At 43.0% G+C, this 27,764-nt stretch overlaps 1 protein-coding gene across 1 annotated transcript in view; it reads left to right on the top strand.

Annotated features, from left to right (window-relative positions):
* Positions 1–26,392, top strand: part of C6 (complement C6) — a 48,382-nt gene extending 21,990 nt beyond the window's left edge. The window contains exons 7-18 of the mRNA XM_036310700.1: positions 228–428; positions 2,483–2,723; positions 7,028–7,150; positions 10,068–10,234; positions 11,598–11,823; positions 12,873–13,044; positions 13,686–13,797; positions 14,879–15,011; positions 16,427–16,615; positions 17,998–18,088; positions 21,039–21,280; positions 25,857–26,392. Of these exons, the coding sequence (XP_036166593.1) occupies positions 228–428; positions 2,483–2,723; positions 7,028–7,150; positions 10,068–10,234; positions 11,598–11,823; positions 12,873–13,044; positions 13,686–13,797; positions 14,879–15,011; positions 16,427–16,615; positions 17,998–18,088; positions 21,039–21,280; positions 25,857–26,038 (2,079 nt within the window). The 3' untranslated portion in view covers positions 26,039–26,392. The remainder of the gene's footprint in view (positions 1–227; positions 429–2,482; positions 2,724–7,027; positions 7,151–10,067; positions 10,235–11,597; positions 11,824–12,872; positions 13,045–13,685; positions 13,798–14,878; positions 15,012–16,426; positions 16,616–17,997; positions 18,089–21,038; positions 21,281–25,856) is intronic.
* The last annotated feature ends 1,372 nt before the right edge of the window (positions 26,393–27,764 follow it).

Here is a 27,764-nt window from a genome sequence, read left to right as displayed (position 1 = left end):
CAGCACAATCTTCATACATTGAATTAAGTATTTGTGATGGTCTTTCTCCCTAGCTAAACTACCGACTCCCTGCGGGCAGGAGCTAATATTATTCCGTGTTCTCTAGCAAAATGAGTCCTCAGTAAAGATTCATTGAATGCATAAATGAATGATCATTGCATTAGATCTTTACAAGTAGCTCCAGCATTTCCTACATTTTGTTATATTTCATATGGACTTTTCTCCAGGTGGAAATTAAAGAAGATGACTTGAAAACAGAGTTCTATTCAGATTTAACTCCTATTGGAAAGAATAAAGATCAAAAAAGTTCAGCTTCGAACAAAGAAGACAGGGGTTTTCATGTGCCAATTTTTTATTCCTCAACACACAGTCAGTCCTCCACCCAAAATTCTGCTTTCAAGGAAGCCATTCAAGCTTCCCACAAAAAGGTAAAAAAAAAAAATAAAAAAAAAAATGGTTCCTGGTCTTTTATTCTTTCCTGAAATTAATGCCAATTCCAGCAATCATGAGACAAGAAGGGGGCGGGGGTTGATATCCAATCAGTAGGATTTCAAACTCATATTCAAATAGCTTTAGTGTTTTTTCATGGTGTTTTATCCCACTTCAAAAATTATGGAGGTCATATGTATAATGATGCTTCCTTTTTGCATGTGTTTGGCTATGTTTATGGTTGTATTCTTGGTCTTACTGGTTTAAGTGTATGTATTTCTTGCAAACCATGTCACAGAGCTTTGCTTTTTGAATGTAATCTGGTGGTGTCAGGCTTTTGCTAGGGAAATTTGGCCAACTTACATTTAGTGTTCTCACTGAGATACTTGCTTGCTTTCCTCCCATTTTGAATTTTTTTCTTATTCATTTCTGTTGGCTGCTGTTTCCTGTTTCTTCTGCCATCTTTTTCATAATTGGGCTTATAATCTGTTTCAAAGTCAAAATGCCAGTTTTCTCAGTAAGAGTTAGTGCTTTTCCAATTTGCTTTACAAAAAAAGATCTCACCAAATGTTGAACTGGATCATATGTGGTTAATAACTTACTGTCACGTAACCTTTTGGCCAATGACAGCCAATTCAAGCCACCAGGACTGACAAATGCACTGACAGGTGGAGCGCCCGGAGGTGCTCCTGCTCAGCTGAATTACCAGTTTCACTTCTATTTCCCACAATTTAGTTCTTACTGCTGCCTGGAAGTTTTGAACCATTTATTTCAATGGCCAAATCTCAACAAGTATTACAGATCTCCAGGGAGTGAGTGCGCCCCTTAGTAAAAGCAAAATGCCCCTCCTACTTTCAAAAGCCAGGGTTCTATGACAAAAATCAGGTTTTCAACTTAAAAATAGACTTAATGCACCTACAAAATGGAAGCTCCACAAAGGCAAGACCTTGGCCTTGTTCACTTCCGTGGTCTTAGCGCTGGAGGCAGGAAGGTAGAGAGGAGGGAGGAAAAGAGAAGGGAAGTGGGGAAGGGGATGGTGGCTCCTTTTCAATCCTGGGATTATTGTTTTCCTTTTGTGTAAGCAGTCATTGTGTGCCATGATTATAGCACACAGGAAGATAGCTGTTTAATAATTTAAGGTTATTATGAAGTTCTTTTGCTAAAATGTACTCTTCTTTCTGTGTGTTTTTTTTTCTCAAACACTACAATTTGGTAAATTGAGAAATTAGATAAAGTGTATAAAAATGTTTTAAAAGAGCAGTTACATGGATACACTTATAAAACTCAGTGGCTGTGTAGAAGAACAATTTAATGGAATGAAGTTTGGAGCACAATAACTAACCACATAATCCTAAACCAACCCGACATAACAAGAAATGATTTTTTTTTAAACCTTCAAACAAATATTTTTGCTTTTGGGTGGAGGAAAGATAATATAGATAATTTGGGTTAATTTTGCCTCTTAGTGATTTTGAATCATAGCATTTGGGTTGATGTTAAGCTGAAGGGTGTGAAAAGTCACAAGGCACAGCCCTCATCTGCACACCAGATGACATTTCGTGGGTAACAGACATAGAGAATTTAAAAGCTTTTTCCCAGTTAGTGACAAAGCTGGGACTTGAGTCTCAGTTGCATAACTTGCAATTGAAAACTCGTTGCATAATCCCTTTTCAATTATTTGCACTGGCAAGGCTTTCTAAATAAAAACTCAGTAGGGATGCAGCCATGATTGACGATCAAGAGAAAAAGATTTGCTTTTCTGAGAACTGCTCTCTCTTTGGTAGGGAACATAAGCCTCAGTCGCACGGTGTACATCGTTGAGATCATCTCATCTTGTTTAGCGCTTTCTACATCTCAGGAAAAGGAACAGGACAATAACGTGAAAATTATAATTTTGCATGTGAGAACATGCAATAGCGAGTTAAAATTGTGATATTAGATTGAAATGAAGCGAATGCTAAATAGATGACAGTTAAGTGCTTGGTACCTAACAACAAGCTTTCATTGTGTTTAATCATCTTTCCTTTTCACTCTTTTCTCCTCTTCCATTTAGGATTCCAGTTTTATTAGGATCCACATGGTTATAAAAGTCTTAAACTTCACAATGAAAAGTAAAGACCTGCAGCTTTCAAATGTCTTTTTAAAAGCCCTTAACCAACTGCCTCTGGACTACAACTATGCCCTGTACAGCCGGATCTTTGAGAACTTTGGGACTCACTACTTCACCTCTGGCTCCCTGGGCGGCGTGTATGACCTCCTCTACCAGTACAGCCGCGAGGAGCTGAAGAACTCGGGTATGCTTACCTCGCCCCCCTTTTCATAAGCTGATCTGGCCACAGGTGATGTCTTTTTCTCTTATTGTATCATTTTCATTCTTTTCTATGAACCTTAATTAGACCCGTCTTTATTTTCAAAATGACATGAAGAACAGCCAAAAGTGCAAAGTCAAGGAAATAAAACAAAAACAGTAAATTAGGACCAACAAAGAAGGAAAAATACATATGCATAACATCTTCGATGGAGCATCAGATTTGTCTCTGAATTTTCTGACATTTAGGAAGGTCATAAGCGACTCAGTAGCAGTGACCTAAAGAGCGTGCCCTTCCCCCAAGGTCAACAAGATTTGTCCTGGAACTAAATCCTAAAGGATCATTGACTTACAGCATTTTTATAGGCGATAATAATTTTATAGAACAATAAGTATAGCAAATTCACTAGCAGCCAGTGGTTTTTTCCTGCCTACATATAAAATAATAATATACACCTTAGCCTATAAATAAATCTTGGTTTCTTAAGTATTATATTAAATTGCAAATATTACTTATTAGTACAGCTTAAGTGCCTTTGAAATAATTTGTTTTCAGACCCCTGTGGGAAATGGCACAGATCCTGTGATGATTCTACCACGTGTCTCTTGAGAACATGGTTAAGACACTGAATGGTAACAAGAATTCAACTGACCAATTCCCCCAAATAAGTCACAATTCTTGATCATGTAACTTTATAAAAAAGGAACAAGGGATTTGTTGAAAAATACAACACTGGTGTCAATGGAGTATCAATTCCTCCATTCTTACACCTCATATCGCAAACACGAATGTTTCTTGGGGCTGCCCTGAGTTCTTTCGATCCTTAGGTGACCAGAGATCCCTCCTGGTCAGCTTCCTAAGAGAGGAGATGGGACAAATGTCTTTGAGAAATACTTTCACTAAAAGTTCTAAAAAATTTCACCTGATGGAGTTACTGAAACAGAAAAGGTTTATGTTGTGATGCGCTCTCCACACCGCCTAACCTCCTGTTTTGTCAGCTCTCGTTCCCATCGGAGCGATGCTTGCATGATGAATGTGATGTCTCCTGCCACAGAGACTAGCATCAACATGAATGCTGGCAAAAATCATGGGGGGAAATCTCCGGCCCTTGACTTGTTTTCATTCACCCTTGAGATGATTTTATTCTAGTTACCGCGGCTATGGCTCAGAGAATAATTTCTCGCTTGATGAGCTGGACTCATCGCCCATTCAGAGCAAAGCCTCCAAAGGCTTAGAGATCAGGGCAGGTAAAGAATGATGTGAATCTTTAATCAACATTCCAGCGTTTTAATAGCTGAAACCCCATAACCAGAATGAAGAGTGATGAACTACCCTTCCCTATTGGAACATTCTCGCCTTCTGTCTCTTTCTCTGTAAATGGAGATAGAGAGTGACACATAATAAGGGGAAGAAAGGGAGTTTGAGATGTGGTAGGAAACTGGAAATATATCATCATACACACCTGTGTACACAAACACATACATACACACACACACACACACACACACACACACACACACTATATATATATATATATATATATATATATATATATATATATACTTAATATGGTCAATAAAACATATTCTTATATTCAATGTTCTTAAACATAATATATATTCTTATGTTCAATTAGTATATATACTTATTTATTTCTCTGAGTCATAATAACACTATTGGTGCACAATCTTAATTGTGGTTAAGTTGAAGCACACCAAGACAGAAGCAAAATTTAATGAAATAGAATTCTCTAGGGGTTGTGCTTACCTGGTTTTGCCCATTATCTAGATAAATATCTATTATGGCCTCTTCCCTTTTCTCTCTTTCTATTTGTTCTCCCTTGAGTTAGCCATGACATGATACCAGAGTACAGGCTGTCTTTGTTTGCTTTATTCAATAAGAATCATAACCCTTGTCATTCATTTCAAAACACCAGGACTTGAATATTTCATAGCACTTTGTCTCCCTCAGGAAAAATAAACAAAATTCAATTGCTTTTTAGTTGCATCCTTTGATTTATTCCCATATTGTTCAGGGTCCCATAGTCAATTTAAAACCTTGAATAAAAGTTGACATTGCTTCAGTGTGCAAGGTGAAAAGAATTTCAGGAATTCAGTGAAACATTAAAGAATTAAAATATCATAATAGGCAAGATGGTAATTTTAAACTCCCTGTGTTGAGAAGTCATTTTCTGCTTTTAATTTGAGCAGAAAAATTAATTGCCTCACTACTTATTGGTATGACATATTCAAGTAGCACTATTGGCCTTTGTCCAGTCTAAGTAGCTGAGGACATTTCTAAAATACTCATCCCCACACCCCAGCAGAGGGACACTCGGGTTTGAGAGGCCAAGTGCTACAGCATCAAGTTGCCTCTTGGTCATTGTGGGTAGAGGTCAGGCAGCAAGCTCTAGGATCTGCTACAGGGAAGAAAAGGCTTATTCAGAAATTCACTGATGAAGCCTTGATGTTTTAATCACTGTATGACCAAAACCATGGCTCAAAAGAGGGATTCTTCATTCAACTCTTTAAGGATTCTCCTCTAACCCTCAGAAAATGGATTTAACTAAGCTTATAGTTAATTAATTTTGTTATCATTAATGAATTGTACACATAACATTTAATTTTAACTTACAAATAATCAAAACCTAACAAAAAAATAAGAAAAGATGGGAGTTGTTGCTATAGGGACATTAAATTCCTAATGTTGCCTAAACATTTGACTCACCCACTTATAGGAACAATACTATCAGGAGAAAAGTGACTTATGTTTATTCAGCTTGATCAAAATAGCAGTCTTTTCTTTCTAAAGTTAAAGATACAAGGTAAGCATGGGGACTTCAAATCAAGAACTTCTTACAACTTCTAATGCATCTCTTCCAATGGGTCAAACTATTGAGAAAACTACTGAGAAAACTGAAGTGGGCGCTCCCCATGCTCCTCCACTCAGCCTCATTTCTCAGCGATCTCTCCTTCAGGTTTCAGGTTTAGCATCTCACCAACTGTGCCTCAAGCTCTAAACACACTCCTTCCTGCCTATGGTGACCTGCAACCCTAAATATCAGTATTTGATAAACAACTTTGCTTTAAGGTGCTTAAGGGCTGAGATTAACAGCTCTATCTCTTGTGTGCTTGTGTTTTGCAAGGCAATGTTTAACTAAACATCAAAAAACCTGGATTCTAAAACTGATGTTTCGGTAGCAGGTCAGGTGGCTTGGGAAGCAGTTAACAAAAAGGGAACATGGATTCTCCTCAAATGACCCCAGGTAGGCAGTACCACACAAGTGTACAAATGGCAAGATCTGTTTCCCTGCACTGTGCCCGTCAACCCCTGACATCCACATCGATGGTGAAGTCATTGAGGATAATGGCAAGCTTTGTGGTGGGAAAGAGTGGTTCCAGTGACACAATCTTCAATTAATGATGCTTGGAAGTTTGGTGAAAGACAAGGACCATGAGGACTGAGGGTATTAGAACTGGGTGGCCTCAGCCTCAGCCTCAGAGATCGGAATTTTTATAAGACATAAACAACTGTGCAAAAGCATCCCATGGAAGCAGCCCTGGGGAGTGAGGAAGATGTGGTCACCCCCAGCTCCCACAGCTGAAAGGGCTGGGAATGGGGCAGTACCAACCTCCCTTAGAGACAACGAAAAGCATATCCAATGCAGGCTTGAGTTCAAATAAGGAGAGCAAGAGAAGAGTCGGGGAGGGCGTTAAAGTCAGAATTTCTGAGAGCAAACAGAAAGGTTTTGGAGGTAGAGGTGAAGCGAGCAGCTGAGTCGGAGAGGAAGTGCAGGTGAGTATGAGAATGGGCATTCAGGGAAGGAGAGATGACCAACAGGATTCACATTTTTGATGATGAACAAGGAAAAGTGAAGTGGACGGAGGTTTCACAGAGTCAGCCATGGCCCGCAAAATCCGACCGCAGGGCACAGACAGTGTGTGTTTATCTTCTGATGTGCAGGGCTGCACAGTGGCATCGGCCCGTAGGATGGGCAAGCTTAGAGGTTCATTCTACGGAAGCAACAGGGAGAGGCCAACATGGTCCCCTGGGCTGGGCCACAATGACCCCATATGTGCTTCTCCGGGCCAGGGTAGAAGGGAGAGGGAGCAGGGACTCATAAGTACCTCTTCTTTCAGGCTCCTCGCAGGGTCTGTGAAGGACTGGATCTGTAGGCGAGAACTGTCGTTCACTCACACTCACGGCAATTAGAGGCGATGGCGGCTGATGCAGACCCTCATGCTCTTCTCTGAAAGCTCAGGAGGTTTTGTTTGTGCTCCGTTTCCTAGGCTTAACGGAGTCAGAAGCTCAAAATTGTATCCGGATTGAAACAACGAAACGCATTCTTTTCCTTAAAAGAAAAAGAGTGGAACACCGGTGCACCACCAACAAGATGTCAGAGAAATATGAAGGTGACAACTCTCTCCCTTAGCTCCCCAGTGCTCCCCGAGGCTGACAGTAAGCTAGGACCAGTTGCACAGGACTGTGGGATTTTTCAATTTGCACCTATTTCAGTTATTACCTCAGAGCCCTGTGTGTGGTGGGGAGAGAGTGCAAATACGGCATCATTAACACTACTTAAAGGGGGAAATGGCTAAGGTTTTCTTTATCTTATATTTAAGTTGTTTAATTTAATTAATATTTATTGATTCTTCCCATGGGCTGAACCCAATATGAGCCATTGTGATATAAAGATGGGAGCGAATCAGGCCTTCCTATCAAGAAGCTTACAAAGTAATGATATGTATAACCAGCCATTAAAAATACAGAGGGATATGCCACGGTGGCTCCATTGTTTGGGGCATCATCCTGTACACCAAAAAGGTTGCAGGGTCAATTCTCATCAGGGCACAGACCTAGGTTGTGGGTTCCATCCCCAGTGGGGGCACATATAGGAAGCAACCTATCAATGTTTCTTTCACATCAATGTCTCTCTCTCTCTCTCTCTCTCTCTCTCTCTCTCTCTCTCTCTCTCTCTCTCCCTCCTTCCCTCCCTCCCTTCCTCACTGTAAAACATATCTTCCATTGAGGATTTTTTAAAAGGTCTCAGGGGTTCTGTCCAGCTAGTCTTCAGGTGGTTCTCCAGGTTGATTGTTCTGCACTTAGTTGTAATTTTGAGGTGGTCCTGGGAGGGACGAGCACAGTGTTCACCTCTGCCCTCTTGCCCTCTTAGCTATCAATTCTCCCTCTTTCTAGCCTCTGTATCCACTGAGTGATTACACTACCTCCCTGATATTTCTCCTAGTTGTCCCCATCTCTTTATTTCCATGGCACACATTCCATTCGTTTCCCACCTGGATCACCACAGAAGCCTCCTGACTGGCCCCCAGCCTCTAGCCTTGCCTCCTTTCAGTCTGTCCACACATTTTCTGAGAGGAGTCTTCTCTGAGGCAATTCTTACCTTGAAGCTCTCACGCCTTAAGCATGTCATGCTTTCACATAGCCTGAAAGGGAAGTCCCTGCCGCTTTGCCTTTGACTAGCTGGAGTGTGGGCAGTCCCCTGACTCAGGCATGCTCTCCTCTGTGCCTTGCCACTGTAAAGAACTCCTCTCTCCATGTAAAGTTCTCCAGTTCCCTTACTTCCCCTGACAGGTTGCAACTCATTTCGCTCAGGGCAAGGGGAAGCAAAATCACAGAAACTTCCAAAAGGTGAAGCTTATCTTCTCATGGGGAGACAGGGAACAAATAAAAATATAATATGTACTATCATAACTAGATAGTTTAAAATATCAGCGTATAGATGGTCTCCTTGCAGATGCCCATGTGAAGCATGAGCAAAATGAGAACTGGTTTGACACCCGTGCATTTGTATTATATCAGAAGAAAAGAAAAAAGAGGAAAAAGGAGAGCAGCATGCATAACCCAGTAGAAGAAGGGATGCAGTTTCCATGCCAGTTTTTCATGCAGTAGAATAACTTAATCAGAATGTAAATTCCATAAATTAAGAGATCAGAGGCAAAAAGACTAAATATAAGAATTGACTGAAAAGGGAGATTTCAAAACTAAGGTACAAAGACAAATAAACACTGAAAACTATCACCATTGTAGTTTGAAACAAATGACACACTGCAAAGACAAAATATAATTGCCTATTTTTAAGGACACTAACTCCCACATCTTAAATTCTATTTGTCATTCCATTTCCATTAGGTTTTTTGTCATGATTATTAAGGTTTGGATGTTTTTCTCTGCATTTATTAGGAATTACTTTAAACATTTTCTGCATGTAATTAACTTTATTAATTTTACTTTCAGAGAATTATATTTTGTCACTGTCATTGGTATAAGATATATTGGCAAATACTGATTTCTTAACCATTCTTTACATGAAAAATAAATACAAAAATTTCTAAAATTTTCTTTTATTTATACCCTTCTGTATTATTTCACATGCCTCACTTTGAAAAAGATCGGACTACTCTTCACAGGGAGAGTATTTCCCCCATAGTTCTAGTCCTCCTAGACTGTTTTACAGTGGGGGCAAGGCTAATCCTTCCTGGCCCTGAAGAATCGACATCAAATTAATGGCATTAACTCTCACCCATATCACAAGCCTCCTTTTCATTTGATTGTGTTTCTTTCTACAATTTCCTATTCCTCAGTTTCGATTCTTATTAGTTAGAGACACCATTAGTTAATAGAGATTGTTTTTGCAAATTTATATAGAAATCTGTGCTATGTATAGTAAATATCATCGCCTCTAAAGAAACATTGTGCCAACTCTTTACTTGAAGTTTAATTTCTTTTTCTTTTCCTTTGGTTAGTTGTGCTTTTACTCCTGTCTTTACGCTTAAAAGCACTCTATCAACTTTGTTCTGTAGTCGGAAGTCTCCAGTGTGGCCCTCAACACATTGGCAAACAGAAGCCAGGGGTCTATATCAACCCGGGGGCCAGACATATACTAATACGTATCAAAAGTGGGGGGTTGGCATCAGAGAGCAGGGAGCAGAGTAGTCAGGACTTGGGCTGCATTTACATCCAGCCCCCCCCAGTCCTTCCTAGTAACCACACTTTGGGGGCCAATGCATTTCTCACTTTATTGTCCAGGTTTACAATAGCACCTATTTCTCAGGGTTGTTGTGAGCACTGCACGAGATAATGTGTGCAGCTTATTATATGCAAGCTGCTGAATGCACGGCAGCTGTGGCACTGTTGGCACTGCTTTCACGAACTGCCTGTGGGGACGCGGAGCGGCGCTCTCGCTCTTCACTTAGCTCACTTAATGGAGCTACATGCCTCTACCATCCACCTCTGGGCAAACAGGCTTTTCTTTAAAGGTTGAATTTGCAATAAAATTAAATGAGTAATTATTTTTAAAACACCTTGCAGGTTCGATGATGCAGGCAGCAGAGAAAGCCATCTCGTTGGTTCAAGGCGGGAGGTCTGAGTACTCCGCGGCTCTGGTGTGGGAGAAGGGGACCTCGGGTCCTGGCGAGAATGTCTTTTCTCAGTGGGTAGAATCGCTGAAGGACAATCCTGTTGTGATTGACTTTAAGGTAAGAGTGAAAAGTATGATGGGTGAGAGAGCTGAATAGTTCTCTGGCAGCCCAAAGGAATTGCCACACAACGCCTTTTCCATTTTGCTCCGAGATGATAAAGGAAATGTCTTTCTTTAGGGTGCATGCACAATGGGCCTCGTTTGCAATGTGAAATTACACGTCTATTGCTTTTGCTATTCAAGCAGGCATTCTCCAATACATAGTTAGAATTTGCAGCATACGTAGAATATCAGGAAAGGGGGTTTAGTGAATAAAACTGCTTAAACTTGCCTTGAGTAGCATTCTTCATCTCTCCAAGGTGTGCAAAAAACTCGGTCTCTGTAATTTCTTGCAACTCTCTATTTGGTGAGCTCTCCTAAGCCTTCACGGATAGCTCTGTGGGATAAGTGGGATTTTATGTCCATGTGGCTCTCTGGTTCTATAAACTTTGATTAAATGTACCAGTCTTATATTTGTTGTCATTCCATAAGAAGGTGATTTCTATTATTCATGGAACACTTTGCCCACATATCAGTCCTAGTCCATTTGGAACCAGTGTTTGCTTAAAACATAAGCACATTTTAAAATGCCCACTAACAGGCTGTCCTGCTCATTTGGTTCAAATGAAGGCAGGTGTGCAGTCACTATGAACGTAGATTAATGCACACGCAGCCTGATGATGCAGCACGCTCTCCGGGTTGTGGTAGGAAAGTGAGATCCAGCCACCCGCCTGGGCACCGGTGAGTCACCCATGGCACCAACTAGTCATTCCTTTGGGGTTTTAAAATGTTAATAAGATGATCCCTGGTTTTGTGCAAGCCCCATTATTTCTTGCTGCAAATCTTTACTCATCCTACCAGTGAGTTCATCTCTCCGCTTTCTCCCATTCTACACTGTCTCATCCGGTTCCCCCAAACGCCAGTCTTGCCCCTGGGAGAACAAAGAACCCAGAGAGGCTCTCTTCATCCTCTGGACCTTTCACCTGGGGTCAAACCCAGTGAGCTGCCAGCAGAACATCCCTGCGCTGCCTCGCCCCTGCTCACCTAGCTCAGTATTTTGATGCGTGCATTTGACGCTTAACACGTCACATGATGCAGGTCCAGGTAAGGGACATCTCCAGAGTAGAATTTCCAGGGAACCTAAGCTCCAGGCACATCACACCTGCCATACTTTCGGGACAACAGAAGCAAGCGAATCTTGCTGAGAGCGGCTGTGAGAAAGAAACGGAAAGAAACTCATCCCTTTCCCTATGGGTGCAACTGGCATAGATACTATATTCTGCAATAACCCCTGTGACGGTGGGATTTTCCATGCCTTGGGAACTGGGCGGTGATGGCTACCTAGGCAAAGGGACATGACCATGACTAGACCCCCTCTCTAGCTCGCTCCCATCACGGACTTGGTGAGAAACATCTCCTGTGCGGTGACACGACGGAACAACCTCAGGAGAGCTTTCCAGGAATACGCAGCCAAGTTTGACCCTTGCCAGTGCGCTCCGTGTCCTAACAACGGCCGCCCCACTCTCTCGGGGACCGAATGCGTGTGCGTGTGCCAGAGCGGCACCTACGGAGAGAACTGCGAGAGGCGCGCCCCGGACTTTAAATCGGGTAAGTGCCAGGAACTCATCGTGAGGGAGGCTAGGAGGGTCACTGAAAACAGACCAACTTCCATTAGCACCTCCCACCTTACGCAAACTCACAAGGAAGATAAGCCTGTAAAAAGTTCCACTCCAAAGTCCAACAGCCCTGGGAGGAGCCTGTCATGACCTACCAGCTCTGTGGCCTTGGGGAAGTCGCCTGGCCTCTCTGTGCCTCCATCTGTTCATCCAGAGAATGGGGATAATGTCAGCTTGTAGCCAAAGATTAATCTACACATAAAGGATGCACAGCACAATGCCTGTAATATGGCATAAATAAAATACTAGAAAATACAATGCGTGTGATAAGCTTTTGTGTGTTGTAATGTAGAATGAAGACAGCTTTGTAATAGGGATAAATTAAACCCTAGCTGAAGTTTTCATTCAGGGCTAAGTAATGTTCAAAGTTACCTGACCCTCCTCAGAAGGGGGATGTGTCATAGGAGTAGGAAAATATTCCATTACCTGTAAACACACGGTTTGATATATATTCCACTCAGAAGAAGTTCGTATTTATACATGTATGTATGCATATACCTATGTGTGAGGTAGGTTGCAGGTTGTTGAAAATGATTCACAACTGTGGCCATTTTATCCAGCCGTGGGGGCCAGGAAAGGAAATCAGGTGGTGGGTCAGGCTCTGACTTCCTCTTTTAAAAAATAAAATATTTTATTGATTTATTTACAGAGAGGAAGGGAGAGGGACAGAGAGTTAGAAACATCGATGAGAGAGAAACATCGATCAGCTGCCTCCTGCACACGCCCCTACTGGGGATCTACCCGCAACCAAGGTACGTGCCCTTGACCAGAATCGAACCTGGGACCCTTCAGTCCGTAGGCTGATGCTCTATCCACTGAGCCAAACAGGTTAGGGCCCTAACTTCCTCTTAACCTCACAACAACTCTGATATTCCACAAAGGACCACACAGCAGAAAAGTGGGGAACCAGGTTGGCCTGGCTTCGAAGCCCGTGTTTCCTGGGGTTCACCATCACCGTGGGCGGGGCTGCCTGCCTTCCAGATGCGGTGGATGGGAACTGGGGCTGCTGGTCTTCCTGGAGCCAGTGCGACGTCACCTACAAGAGATCAAGAACCCGAGTGTGCAACAACCCCGGCCCGCTGCGAGGGGGGAAGCCCTGCGAGGGGGAGAGTCGGCAAGAGGAGCACTGCTCCATCTCAATCATGCAGAACGAGTAAGGAGGTGGGAGGGGTGGGCCAGGGACCCCCAGCACAGTGAAGGCATGATTACCTTCCTGCTAAGCAAAGAAAGAACTAGAATCTTCCCTCTTCCAACACAGCATGTTAGTGAGGCATTTTACCTGCTGTGACCCTTTTCATTATATATATATATATATATATATATATATATACTCTCTCACACACACACATACTAGTGTCCGATGCACGAAATTTGTGCATGGGAGGGGGTGTCCCTCAGTCCGGCCTGCACCCTCTCCAATCTGGAACCCCTTGGGGGATGTCCAATTGCCAGTTTTGTCTTAATTGTTTTGGAAGCCCACAGGGATCGGGCCTAAACCAGCAGTCAGACATCCTTCTCCCAATATGGGACCACTGGCTCCTAACCACTCACCTGCCTGCCTGCCCGATCACCCCTAACCACTCTGCCTGCCGGCCTGCTCGCCCCCAACTGCCCTCCCCGGCTGGCCTGCTGGCCCCCAACTGCCCTCCCTGGCTGGTCTCCCAGAAGGTCTAATTAGCATATAATCCTGTTATTAATATATATATATGCACTCTATGCATAAATATACATTAAATATATGTGCGTATGTATATACATGTTTATTATATGCGCATATGTATTGTTCCCTTTTAGTGGACAAGCATGCATCAATGACGATGAATATATGAAAGAAACAGACCTCCCTGACCCAGAATCAGACTCAGGGTGTCCTCGGCCAGCTCCTCCGGAAAATGGATTTATCCGAGTAAGCATCCTGACCTTCCCTTCAGGTTGGAGTTTAAAAAAAGAGAGAGAGAGAACTTAAAAAGTATGCTTTTTCAAAAGTTAGAGTTATTGTGTTCCTAGTTTAATAATCTTCTGTTGACCCAAAAAGTGAAAAAAGTGATATTTAGAAACACTTTGCCACTCTCCCACCTGAATTCCCTGGAGATGCCTTTACACCTGATTGTTAGACCAAAGGATAGCAGTCTTCTTGTGTTACTTGGTTCCACCAATTGATACGCTACCAGTGCATTTATGTGGGTGGAGAATGGAACTGGAGCATCATGAGGGTTGGGGTGGCTGGTAAGAACCTGCCCCTATTTAGTTAAGATTTGTAAGATGGAGATCTGGTAGTGGAAGTGCCACTCGGGGGTCTGGGTGGGCTGATAAAAGTGATGGCACTATGAAAATAGAGCTTTGTGCATGTTTCCCCCAGAACTGAAAGGTGTGCTCCTCGTGAAGCTGGGAAATGCAGGACCTTTGCACAGAGGACTTTCTACTTGAGTTGGGTCTTGAGAGAAGGGAAGAAAGTGTTGGGCATAGAGAGGAATTAGCCAGGCAGCCAGGTAAAGACACGGAGACATGAAAGAGAATACATGTTATATTCAAAGAACAGCAGATGTTTTGTTTTGCTAGAAGACAGGTTTTACAGGAAGAAATGGCAAGAGGTGAGGAGGGTAATATTCCAAACCAAGTAAGACCCATTATATCTTGAAAATTTTAGTGACTCTCTCTCTCTCTCTCTCTCTCTCTCTCTCTCTCTCTCTCTCTCTCTCTCTCACACACACACACACACACACACACACACACACACACACACACACACATGTGGAAAAGGGACCAGTTAGAAAGTTGTCCATGTAAGAGATTATAAATGCCATAAACAAAGGCAGTGGTGATGGCAGAGGAAAGGGGGACTTGGGGAGAGATTTAAAAGGTGAAATTGAGAGGACTCTGTAGCTGAGTTGATACAGGAGTGAAGGAATCGAAACCAGATGACCCCGAGGTGTTGAGAAGTCTTATTCATAGCGCTAATAATGTGCCGGTTTCGGTGTTAATTCTAGAATGAGAAGAAACTGTACTCCGTTGGGGAAGATGCTGAAGTCGCGTGCTACACCGGATTCAAGCTGGTCGGGTACCAGTACTTGAGCTGCTTGCCCGACAGGACCTGGAGGCAGCTCGATGTGGAATGCCAGCGTGAGGCCCGCCCTTTCTCGTGACCGCTCTAAAGAATAAATGCGCCCAAAATAAACAAAGCAGTCACCATAGACCAGGACATTGTACTGCTTTCCAATAGCTCTGGTGAAAAGGTTTAGTGAAGCAGAAAATAGGACACATCTGCTAGCATTAGATTTCAAAGCATCTTCAGGTTTCAGTTCTGGCCCTGCGTGTTGGCCTCATACACACAGGATGGCGAAACACGTGCTTCAAGAGAAGCCCGGGAGGCCTGCTCACTGCTTCTAACCACAGACAGCTGCCTAGTCTGATGTCCAAACTGATGCAGATGGGTGGGTCCCAGGAAGATGCTACATACACCCGTAGTGTATCGGCGATGGAGCTGCATGGGAAAGGCAGTTTCCTCCTTGGAGCGCCTCCCAGCCTTTCCTGAGGAGTTTGAAGGCTCCACGCATAGCTGTGCTCCAGTAAAGTCAAAATGAGAATCAGACCAGGATCACATGGGGACTCCAAAGAGCTCTCATGGGTCCCCGTGAGGCAGCATTGAGAGCAGCATCAGTTAGAATGTCCTGCCTCTATCACTCACAATGTGGCGACTTCCTTTTGGGCAAAGGAGAGGGAAGAAGTGCCGGGGTTCCTGTCCCAGCATCAAGAAGGGTTCAGGAATCTGGAGAAGGCCGTGTTTAGATGACATAGGAATCCAGGGATTAATAAAGAGTCTGGAGACGAAATATAATTTTGAAAGGCATTGGGGATCAGAAGATCTTAGCTAAAGGAGCTAAGATCCAAGATATTAAGTCTAAGGTCTTAGGTTCTCTCCATCCCCAGGACCCCATGCTTTTTATTAACACAACTTGTCCTGAGGCGAGGCAGAGATATACACTTCAAAGAGTCAGGGCTTGGTACAGAGTCCATTGTCAGAATGGGGGAATTAGCCTACGGCTGTTCAGGTGTTTGGCCAGTAGGAGGCAATAACATGTAGATTAAGATGCCTTTTAGCTGTCTGGCAGCCACAATCAATTTAATGTATCCTATTCAGGTTTGGGGAAATGTCTTCAGGCCATTCCCAACAGGTGACTACATGTGTGACTCAACCCTGTTGAGTCCCCAAGTTTCACCAACCTTTTGGTGAAACTCTTGAAATTATGACATGCTGGACTTGGTCACCAGCAAAGAAGAAGAGGGTGCTATAATATAATGAAAGGTGGAAGTGCCTGGAACCTGTCTTAGAAGGGAACCTCAGACGATGGAGCTAAAGGGAGGCTCTCGGGGAAAGCCTGGGATCCTCAACTCCCAGGTTCTCTGATGACAAGGGGGCATTAAAACAGAGCAAATGGGATGAATCACATTAAAATCACCTCTTGGGTTGTATAAAATCGGCCCACATCTGGTGTATATTCCGCTCCACTGACGCCTCTAAAATTTTTCTGCCGCAGTGACACAGTGCCTCAAGCCAGTTGTGCAGGAAGTTCTGACGATCTCACCGTTTCAGAGATCGTATGAAATTGGAAAATCCATTGAGCTAACCTGTCCCAAAGGCTTTGTGGTTTCCGGGCCATCGAGGTACACGTGCACTGAGGATTCCTGGACACCGCCCATTTCCAACTCGCTCACCTGTGAAAAAGGTGAGTAGCAGCTCAGGAGTCCCTTTTCTCTCATCTACAGACATGTGTGCATATATACACATTAAATACATGTGTGTGCCTAGGGGAGGGGTCTCCCAAAGTTGGTAGCATAGCATCTACCATGGTGCTATTTCTTGAGTGTGTTCTGGGAGGGCAAAGCAGGTTGTGTAGAGGAGGAGCTCAGGCAGAAATGAGAAGTTATTGGTCAAGTGGATATCTTTACATTTTAGAGATTGAGGTTATGTTTCTTTTTCAATAGACTTCAACATTTTGAGGGAGTGCAAGCTCACTCATAAAATCAGAATTGATAGCTAACTGGACATTTGGTTAAAGTGAAGGGTCATTTAAAAAGCAGCACCTACTATTTTTTAATCATTTGAGCATTTTATTTTCACTTGAAACATAGGAATACACATTTATTCACCAAGTTTCTGATGTACAAACACTTTTTACTTTCAATGAGTCATTTATTTTATCTGCCAACTATGCCTCAAGCATCCACTTCTCTCCATTTCTACCTTGGGGACTTCGATCAAAATCACCATCTTCTTTCACCTGAACTACTACAATAACTCCTACATTGTCTACCCACAGCTCTCTTGACCACTCCCCTCACTGAAGCCAGAATTAATTTCTTTTCCAAAATCCTGATCAGGGAATTATTTTGTCACACCACTGCTGCTTAAAACCCATCAAAGACTTTTCACTGCTTATAAAGTAAGGATGAAAGTCCTTCTGTAGCCATCCGTGTTCCATGCGCTTGTTTTGTGCACTTCGATTACCCTGGTCTTCAGTTCCAGGAAAGTCACATGCTGCCTCACTTTTTAGCACTTTTATGCCTGGTTTTTCCTTCCCCTTTTCTCTTTTCATTTCACCATTTCTAATCTTCTCAGCTACATCAGTTTCCTTGTTTATATGCTTTCTCTTTAATAGAACTAACAAGGATGGAAATTCTATTTGTATTAATGTGTTTGTTTGATTCATGTTTATCTGCCTCCATAAGACTATAAGCTCTGTGAGCAGATGATCTGGGTCAAATTTTGCTCAATACACTACCCTCAAAACCTAATGCGGTGCTGGGAATACCACAGTTTCTCAATAAATATTTAAGAAACAACTGAACAGAAATCTCACCAATTCCATTTTCTTTAGTTATCTGAACTTAACAGCAATTTTAGGTTGGAAAATGACTGCCCATGAGAGCTAGAAAGGACCTTTGCGATGGAATATTTCACGACAGCTTATGTGGAAAAGCTAAAATGAATGTTCTAACTGTAAGAGATAAATGAGAATCTTTAACCATTGCCTTTGCTCCTAAATTCAAGTTTTCACTTGGAATCTATTCTGTGCACTGGACTTCATTCCTTTTTCTCTTCTTTCAGATTTTCTGGGCAAATTAAAGGGCCGTTGTCAACTGGGACAAAAGGAATCAGGATCTGAATGCATTTGTATGTCTCCAGAAGAAGACTGTAGGTAAGAGGTGCTCTGCGGCCCTAACTGGTTTGGCTCAGTGGATAGAGCGTCAGCCTGCGGACTGAAAGGTCCCAGGTTCGATTCCAGTTGAGGGCATGTACCTTGGTTGTGGGCACATCCCCAGTGAGGGGTGTGCAGGAGGCTGCTGATCGATGTTTCTCTCTTATTGATGTTTCTAACTCTCTATCCCTCTCCCTTCCTCTCTGTAAAAAATCAATAATAAAAAAAAGAAAGAAAAACCATTCAAAAAAAACAACACAGGTGCTCTGTGAAGCATGTTTGGGAATTGGGAAGGCCAGTCTAGTATAGCCAGCTTGATGAGCTTCTTGAAGCACAAACATGAAACATTAATTTTTCAAATAATTCCCCCCTGTGCTCAGCTGAATTCCTCCTGTCCTACTGGTTGCAAGCTTTCTCGTCATCTCTCAGCCCAGTTCCCAAGTTTTCATGGCTTTTGTTTATTAAAACAGTCTCATTTTTATTATAAACATTTATTCTTGTCTATTTTTAAACTTCAGACTCAGTTATCTATCTCAAAGCTTTCCTCTTTCCCGAAGTATAGGGCAAAGTTGTGACTCCAAAAGCTTAGAGTAGAGAAAGTGTTGTGAGCATGGAGTTCACACTCACATACATACACACACACACACACACACACACACACCCCTTTGTCAGTCTATTTTTTCATGTAGGGGCAGAGCATAAACATTATATATCTTCCTGTGACTGCCACAAATAGTTAGCTATCTCCTCTTTGTTGTTATAACTGTCTTTTCTTTGCATGAAAAAAAACACACCAGTGTCGAGGAGTGTCAAGGTCACTTTGATTGAAGATCTACTTTGAGCTGAAATTAATCCAAAGTAGCATTAGTTTCAGATAAAATTTTGTTTCTCCATCTCACACAATAACTGCAGAGGTAGGCGATCTAGGGCCAGTGCGATGACTTGCCTATTTCAGATGGCACCGAGGTCCCTCCTCTCTTTGCTCTACCCTCCTCAAGCTGCCTCATGGTCCGAGTTGCTCTGCCGGAACAGGACGAAAGGAAAGCCGAAAACACACACATCCTCTCCTCTTAAGGAGAGTTCCTGAAAGACCCATCATTCAATTTCATCTCCTCAATATTCTCCTATTCATGTGGCCACATGGCTCTGCAAGGGAGGCTGGAAATGCCGTTCTTTGGCTGGATGCGCAGGCGTTTTTTAATAAAGTTAGATTACTGGGGAGGAGAAAGAATGAATGCTGGGGTAAGAAGCCAACAGACCGTGCCCAACTGTTACACTTTAAACACTGAATAGCTCTCATGTTCCTCTGTGCTGTAGGTGCACAAATGCTTATTCATTCATTCATTCAAACACTACAGCATCTTTTTCTGTATAATTCAGCCCAAAGGTGGCTCTATCTACCCTCCTCAGTGTCCACCACAGTGGTCCACCACGCAGCTTCTCGCTGCTGGAGTCCCCTCTGGGTAGTACTTAAAGCATTCATACTGCCCATTGAATCCAGGGGAAACTTCTTTCTCTATCTTTGCAACACCAAACCATGAAAGTACAGACTGTCCTCTGGAACTGTCTGAAGTTCTTCCCTACCTCTCTAGCCTCTTTCTGTGGTCTCCGTTCTCTTTTCTATGGCTTTGAGGGTGTCTGTGGGAGTGGCTGGCCCCAGCCTAGGTGTTCCCAACTTAGTGAGTGGCCTTTCTTCTCAGCTATGGACTCTAGTTCCTAGAAACAGTCTTACGTGCTGGTGAACTGACTGTTAATTCTAAAATTGACCTCAGAATAGAGGGTCAGATTTGGCGTGACCAAGGGGTTCTTGACCTCTCAGTGAGACAAGGGCTATGGCCACTGGTTACTTCTCAGTAGCAGGATCCATCACCTATTTGGAGAGATTATGCAAGTTAACAAAGAATAACTTAAACGTGCGTGCTCTTTTTTTAAAAATATACTTTATTGATTTTTTACAGAGAGGAAGGGAAAGAGAGTTAGAAACATCAGTCAGCTTCTTCCTGCACACCCTTTACTGGGGATGTGCCTGGAACCATGGTATATGCCCTTGACCAGAATCGAACCTGGGACCTTCAGTCTGCAGACCAACACTCTATCCACTGAGCCAAACTAGTCAGGGCAAAAGTGCGTGCTCTTAATCATAATACAAACCCACTTGCAAAGCCATGTAATGATATACGATTCTGGTGTTACAATTAATGAGTGTTACTGAGCTCAGAAGAGGTACAATGGACTATCGTGGGCTAGGTCAATCAGGGTTAGTTTCAAAGCATAAGCAGGAATTGAGCTGGACACAGATGGGCAGAGAGGAGAGACAACACAATGCTGATTGAGCAAGGCATGGGATGACAGCAAAAGAAGAATAATGTTTTTTTAATATATTTTTTTATTGATTTCAGAGAGGAAAGGAGAGGGAGAGAGATAGAAACATCAATGATGAGAGAGAATCACTGATCGGCTGCCTCCTGCATGCCCCCTACTGGGGACCGAACCCGCAACCCAGGCATATGCCCTTGACTGGAATCGAACCTGGGACCCTTCAGTCTGCAGGCCAACGCTCTATCCACTGAGCCAAACCAGCCAGGGCAGGAAGAATAATCTTACAAATTTAGAAAATGATCAATACAACTTTCAGGTGATATAGAAGGATTAAGGGGATGGAAAAATAATTCCAGAAAGGCAAGTGGATTTGAATAAAAATATGGAAGATCTTTTTAAGAATTTAAAATTCACTTAATTCAAAGGCAGTTGAGAGTAATACCAAGATTAAGATAAAATTTTTGAAAGATGAATCCCAGAGCATACAAGGGGATAAAAAGAAGAGAAATTAGAGGGTGGGGAGAGCCGGGGAAAGATACCTGGGTAGTAAGTTAACATGTTAAATTGGCTGGATGCCATTTCTTGTCTTCTGGTCTTCGTGTGTAAATGCTTGCTTTCCTCTCTCGGGCAGCCAATATTCAGAAGATCTCTGTATGTTTGACTCGGACTCCAACAGTCACTTTACTTCACCAGCTTGCAACTTTATGGCCAAGAAATGTTTAAATAACCAGCAATTCCATTTTCTACATATTGGTTCCTGCCAAGATGGTCCACAGTTAGAATGGGGTCTTGAAAGAACAAAGCTTTCATTCAACAGCACCAAGAGAGAAGCCTGTGGCTATGACACCTGCTACGACTGGGAAAAATGTTCAGGTAAATGCCAGTGGTGACCACATACTAGAAATGCTCTCACCTAAACTTCATCTCAGCTGGTATATCTTGTTTACATTCATACACTCTCTCTTAAAATGAACCTTGCCTTAATCAGAAATCATTCCATTTTATTGTAAAAAATATTTATAAAGTGATTTAAACCGAAAAGAAAAACATAACCCACCCACTATTAGAAATAACTGCTTTAACAGTTCTGGTGTAAATCTTTCGCATCCTTTTTCTATGCATGTATAATCAGCACCACCCTCAGACCCCAGTGAGAAGGGTATACATCCTGATTTCGTGCTTCAGGCACCCTTCCCCTCTCCCAGCTTTCGAGGGCGCGCATCTGAATTGTCTAAGACTCCCTTTGGCATTTGGGACCAGCTGGGGCCAGTAGAGGTAGAGTGCTCTGTGCCTGGACTGGGCTCCTCGTGGACACCAATTGCTGAAGCAGATTCCTCAAATTTTTTATGTCCAATTGTAGTGCCTGGAACCAGCCAAGGCTGGCTGTATTATTCAGGCAGGACACCCTGAACCCAGACAGGGACCCTCATAGACTCAGGCACTGTTTCTCTGACACCCCCCGCTTCCACCATGCATGGGGTCAACCAGATGTTCCCAGACTATAGAGTCATCTCTGGTTCAAAGCTAAACCCATTCCCAGAGCAGGCTGATGACCTGCAGGGTAGTCTCTCTCAAGATTGCTTGGAATTGGACTGCTGGTGTGGTGCTGACACTCAAATTTGGAGTGACTTTAATAATTTATACAGAGAAGCATTCCATAAAAAATTTTTCTCCAGGGGCTGCCCTGGTTATATTACAAATTTACCAAAAAAAGGATCATACTCTAAATCTTATTTTACATATTGCTGCTTTTCACTTATAAAACTATTTCCATGTCATCATATATTATTCTGCCACATAATTTTTAATGTCTGCAAAAGCCTATATGGACATTTTGCGATTCGTTTAACCAATCTTCTGCTAGGCATTTAGATTTTTCCCAATGTTTTGCTATTACAAACAGTGCTGTGATACACAAATCTATCACAGATAAAGCTATAATGTTAAATTATTTTCTTAGGATATACCTTAGAAAATGGAATTTCTAGTTAAATATTATTTTAAATTATTGTTTCTTGTATCAACTTGCTTTCCAGAAATGTTTTTAACATATTGTATTCCTATCTACAATGGATGACAAAGACTGTCCTCCCATACTCTCACCAAACCGGGAGTTATCACTCCTTTATATCTTTGCCAATTTGATGTTTAAGAAGTGGTGTTACATTTCTATTTTCTTTAAAGTGTATTGACTATTGGCATTTTATTTGTTAATTGCTTGGAAGCAGAATTTCACAGCAGTCTATATGCTCTAAGATGATTTGACCCTGAAATAGCCCACCTGAGCTATATAAAAGCCTAGGCAACCGTCTAACCGTTTGGCTGTCACCTGGTAGCTATGATGCACAATGACCATTGGGGGACAGACGCTCCAACCATTAGAGGAGGGAGCCAGATTCCTCGCGGAATCGGTCAGGGGTTAGGTTGCTGCTGGGGCATTGTCGTCCCAAATCTGCTTCACCTGCACCCTGGACCCAGAAAGGAGGGAGCCCAATTCTGGGGTGCATCACCTGAGAACTGCCCTCCCGCAATCCAGGACCCCTTGGGGATGTCAGAGAGCTGGTTTTGGCCCAATCCCCACAGGCCAAGCTGAGGGACCCCCCACCGGCGCACAAATCCATGCACCGGTCCTCTAGTATACCTATAAATATAGGATTTGAAGAATAGGATTTAACAGAACTCAAAAAGGCAGCCAGATATCACATGCGTCACTCTTCAAAGGCTTATTTTAAAATGAGGCATGAAGTATGCAATAGAAACTTGTTGAATTGTTACATCTAATTTTTACTAAAACCACCTTACTTTTGGAAAAACCTTACTGTTCCCATTGACTCCTCTTTCGCTTTCCAGTCCCATGTTCTTCAAATCAGTCCTAGAAAAGGGGAGAAGCCTTCTTTCCTAAATAAGGTTTCATCCTGTTCTACTTAAAGCTTATTGTCAAGGTCCAGCTCCCTGGACAGGTGGCAGGATGGTACTCATGACAAAGTGTAGACACTGGAGCCATGGTCAACGGACCATGGCAGCAACTCAGGAAGTCAATGTCTGGGGCTTCCAACCTTTCAGCCATGTTGGAACAAGGCAATTCACTGTGAGAGACAGCAATCCAGGGCCCCATATGTACACTGCCTAATTCTAAACATTATTAAGTCATCTCCCAGATGAACACTGTTATTCATTCTTTCACTGCCTGACCAACACCATTATCCAACCGACATCTCTCTCAGAAACAATAATTTGTGGTAGAAAAAAAACTGACAGTGTTATGCCACATCATTTTAAAATCTAAATATTTTCTTTGAAATTTATAGTGTAAGAACATTATTGTCAAAAATGCATACAGAAAATAGAAGGAATTTGGACAGAAGATCCAATCAAAATGGTAGCTCAGGCAAGCTAGGGATGTGTTTAGTGTTAACTTTCATCCCTCCTTATCTTTCATGGAGAAAAGGTCTTTATCAAATTCTGCTATTGCAAAGAACTGAGGGGGGGTTGCTACTTTTCCACAAATTATTATTTTTAAATCTGTCTGAATAACAAATAAGCTGCAGCTTACAGTTTCATAAAAATCAGTCTTTATTGTTAGGTCTTTGTTGTATATATATCCAAATTCCACGGTCCCCAGGAGTCAAAGTTTATCAAACAAGAAAAAAACAAACAGTAAAATATTTGAATACACGAATGTTGCTCAAGTTAATCACACTAAAACATAAATATTTCTTACTAAGAGATTGACATTGTTTAAAGTATTCTTTGGTCCTGCACACAATCAGAAAACGGAAGCACGTCCTCCCCAGTAGATATGGTCTACCTCTGGCAGCCCTTTAATTGCTAAGCAAAAGTCAATGTCACAGAGAATTCGGGTCAAAAGGCACTATAGACCAGCATCAGTGTATAAACCACAGTGTTTATAAAGAAAGAGAAAGTCAAACATGTATTCTATACCCACCCCACTCACGGCAAGGTGGGAGATTATTAATCCTGAGTTGAATTGAATGTCACCGTGATTAAATTGTGTACTTTGCTACTCATTTCCTTCTCTTTCTAAAGCAAAACAAGAAAAAGTTTAAAATGGAACTTCAAAGTGACATGAAGTTCACTTTTCAAAAGTTAGAACACAAACGATTTTGCAATGGCCCGGTTTTTATGCATATTGTGTTTTGCCTGAACTTCAAAAATATCCCACCTTAACTAAAAAGAGGGGGAGACTTAGTCAGCAAACAGCCGTTTGGTATCTAACAGAAGGAAGTCACTGTACAAAGTACGATGAGATGTCTGAAGATAAAAGGCCTTTGTACACTTGCACTGTTCACCGTAATTGGAGGAATGACTTTACCCAATTCTTGCATGAATAATTTTAATGCAAGGCCATAGATGATGAGAGTTGTAGGGGAGATCAGTATCTTCTGGCCTGGGAGGGTCTCATAAGGTTGAAAGCATGAGAACTGAGTGTTGAAGGATGAATTAAGGAAGGATGAATGATGGGGAAGGGCTCTGGTACTGGTGCTCTGCAAACAACCTTGCTAAGAGCGTTTCAGCCGTAACTAGACTGAGTGGTGACTGTGGCCTTTCCAGAAGCCCAGGGAACTGACTTTCTCTTCGGAGATGGAACAGCCTCCTGTTCCTAACCAGACCCCATCCTTCCCGACAATGGACAAGACTTTCCACAACTAGAATCTTCTCCAGTAGATTGACAGATGGCATAGGAGGGAAAGTGTGCTTTTTCATGAAATGTTCCCACCAAGAGCAGAAAGCCTGAACCTTTGAACATCTCCTCACTTCCTTGCCCTGTTTTCTCCCATCAGCTGAGACACACGGGATAGAATTGACATCTGCCTTGCAAACGCTGCTCTGTTAATGAAATCTCTGCTGGGTCTCAGGCTGACTTAGATGTGGTAGCAGCAGTCATTTAGGTTTTAAAACCTGCCTTCGCCACTTACTAATTGTGGGACCATGGACAATCACTTAACGCCTCTGAGCTCCGTTTTCTCATCTGTGTAATTAGTATGCTAACAGGTATTTCATGTTTGTTGTGAGGATTAAATGAAATAAAGCATGTAAAGTGCTTGGCCTATTAAATGGGTTTTATAGTACATGCTCAATAAATTGTAAAGCTAAATGTACTTAGGCAGTGCCGACGAGAAAAGGACAGAAGGGACTAACTGATGACACTGTGTAAATGGACTAGCAGGATGGAGCTGACTGTGTGGGAAGAATGAGCGAGAAGGAGGTGCCAGAGATGACCCAATGGTGCGGCTGGTCTTACTGGCTTACTACGCGTTCTTCTCTCTTACACGCAGGCCACACCCTTCAGCCACAGTTGCGTATTGGGTCATTGCCTTTGTTTCAGCGTTCTCAATTATTGCTAACCAAGGAGCTCGCCACCCTGGGGGCAAGTTAGGTAAAATCCAACCCTGAGAACTGTGGTATCACATTGTCTCTCTCATTGCAGCCTCTACTTCCAAGTGTATCTGCATGTTGCCCAACCAGTGCATCAAGGGCGGGGACCAGCTCTACTGCGTCAGAATGGGGTCATCGACGAGTAGCAAGACAGTGAACATCTGTGAAGTAGGAACTGTAAGATGTGCCAACAGGAAAGTGGAAATACTGCATCCTGGAAAGTGTTTGGCCTAACACAGTTACCGATGAACAGAGTGACTGTCCAAAAATAACCCCTACAAAAGGGCGTCTGGTACAAACAGCAGACTGGCATGCTCAAAAGCTATTGACAAACTTTTGTATTAGTTTCTTATAATTATTCTCCCTGTCTTTCCTGTCTTAGCTTCCCCTCCAGACCATGACACCCTGCAGCATATCTCTAGAAAATACCTTGCATATCAATCTAGTAAACTCATCTGTTCATGTTGTATTAAAATGATGAAATTCCGGAGGACCTTTGAAGCCTGTGATATTAAGCATCCTCACAAGTAGAAATAAGAACAAACGCATCATTTTCTTCTATGAATCAATAAATGTAGAAATCTAAAACTTGTAAAACACATTTTTTTTTTCATTGATTTTAGAGAGGAAGGGAGAGGGAGAGCGAGATAGAAACATCAATGCTGAGAGAGAATCATTGATCAGCAGCCTCCTGCTCGTCCCCACACTGGAGATCAAGTCCACAACCAGGCATGTGCTCTGACCGAGAATTGAACCATGACCTCCCAGTTCATAGGTCAACACTCAGCCACTGGGCCGCATCGGCCAGGTGTAAAACACATTCTTGAAAACCAACCTTCATGCATCCATTCAACAAACAGTTCTGAATGTCTACAAGGTGCCAAGTACTAGGAGGCAGCCTGCCGGAGGAGATCCTGGAAGGCGTGGGTCCGCATTGGGGAGTTCTCCCTGATAGGCGCTCAAGACCGCTTCCTGCTCAGAGCATCCCGAGTGCAGGATGCTTGGGGGAGCAGCCAGCACTCTTGGCGGAGTGAGAAGGAAAAAGATAGGTGCAGCGCTTTCTCCATCTGAGTCCCAAGGCACAGGGAAGAATTAACTTTTCTGGTTCTCCTGGCTCTGCAGGAAGGAGCACAGAGAAGAGGAGAGGCAGGCACTCTGAGGCCACCCTGAATCTTGGATGTGAACCTATAGAAAACACCAGAAGGAGACTCAGCTGCCTCTCGCAGGCAGTTCTGGGACAGAGCGGGTAGGAGAAAAGCAAAACATCACCCCAAGGAACCACACAGACCACCAGTAGCTTGGAACTAGATTTATTAAGAACAAGTCCAGAAGTGACGCCCATCACGGACTGTCCATCAGACAACTCCGGGCACCTCGCCGAGTCCACTTCCTTGCTTCCAACACCAGAGGACCAGGCCCAGCAGCTGCAGGGGAGGGCAGTGTCCTGGAATGAGACCTGCCCCTCTTCCTCAATTGCATGAGGCTGGAGGGCTTGGAAACTTGCCAGAGCAACCCTCCTCCCTCCCCTACCCCAAGTCCGCTGACCCACAGGCCTCATTGATGCTGGAGGCAGGGAAGGTGATGAGGTGTAAATTGGAAATGCGAGTGGAGCCTTAAACTGAACCAAGTTCTAAAACCAGAAACTGGCCAGAAATGTGCATGATGTGTCCCAGATTTATTTGAGGCAAGAGAAAAATGGAATTGGGCAGAGCATAGAAAAGCCGTGTTTGTTTGCTAGGGCTGCCATAACGAGGTACCACAAACTGGGTGGCTTAAAATAATGAACACGTATTGTCTCACGGTTCTGGAGGCCAGGAGTCTGAAATCAATGTCTCAGAAGTTCCCCCTGACACTGTAGGACAGAACCCTTCCTGCCTTTCCTGGCTTTTGGTGTTTGTCAGAAACCCTTGGCACTCCTTGGCTTGTAGGTGCATCCATCACTCGGTCTCTGCCTCCATCA

This window comes from Myotis myotis, unplaced genomic scaffold (genome assembly GCF_014108235.1).
Source record: "Myotis myotis isolate mMyoMyo1 unplaced genomic scaffold, mMyoMyo1.p scaffold_m19_p_5, whole genome shotgun sequence".
Lineage (NCBI taxonomy): Eukaryota > Metazoa > Chordata > Mammalia > Chiroptera > Vespertilionidae > Myotis > Myotis myotis.
Note: the sequence above shows the minus strand (reverse complement) of the source record. Positions and strands in the feature narration are given on the sequence as shown.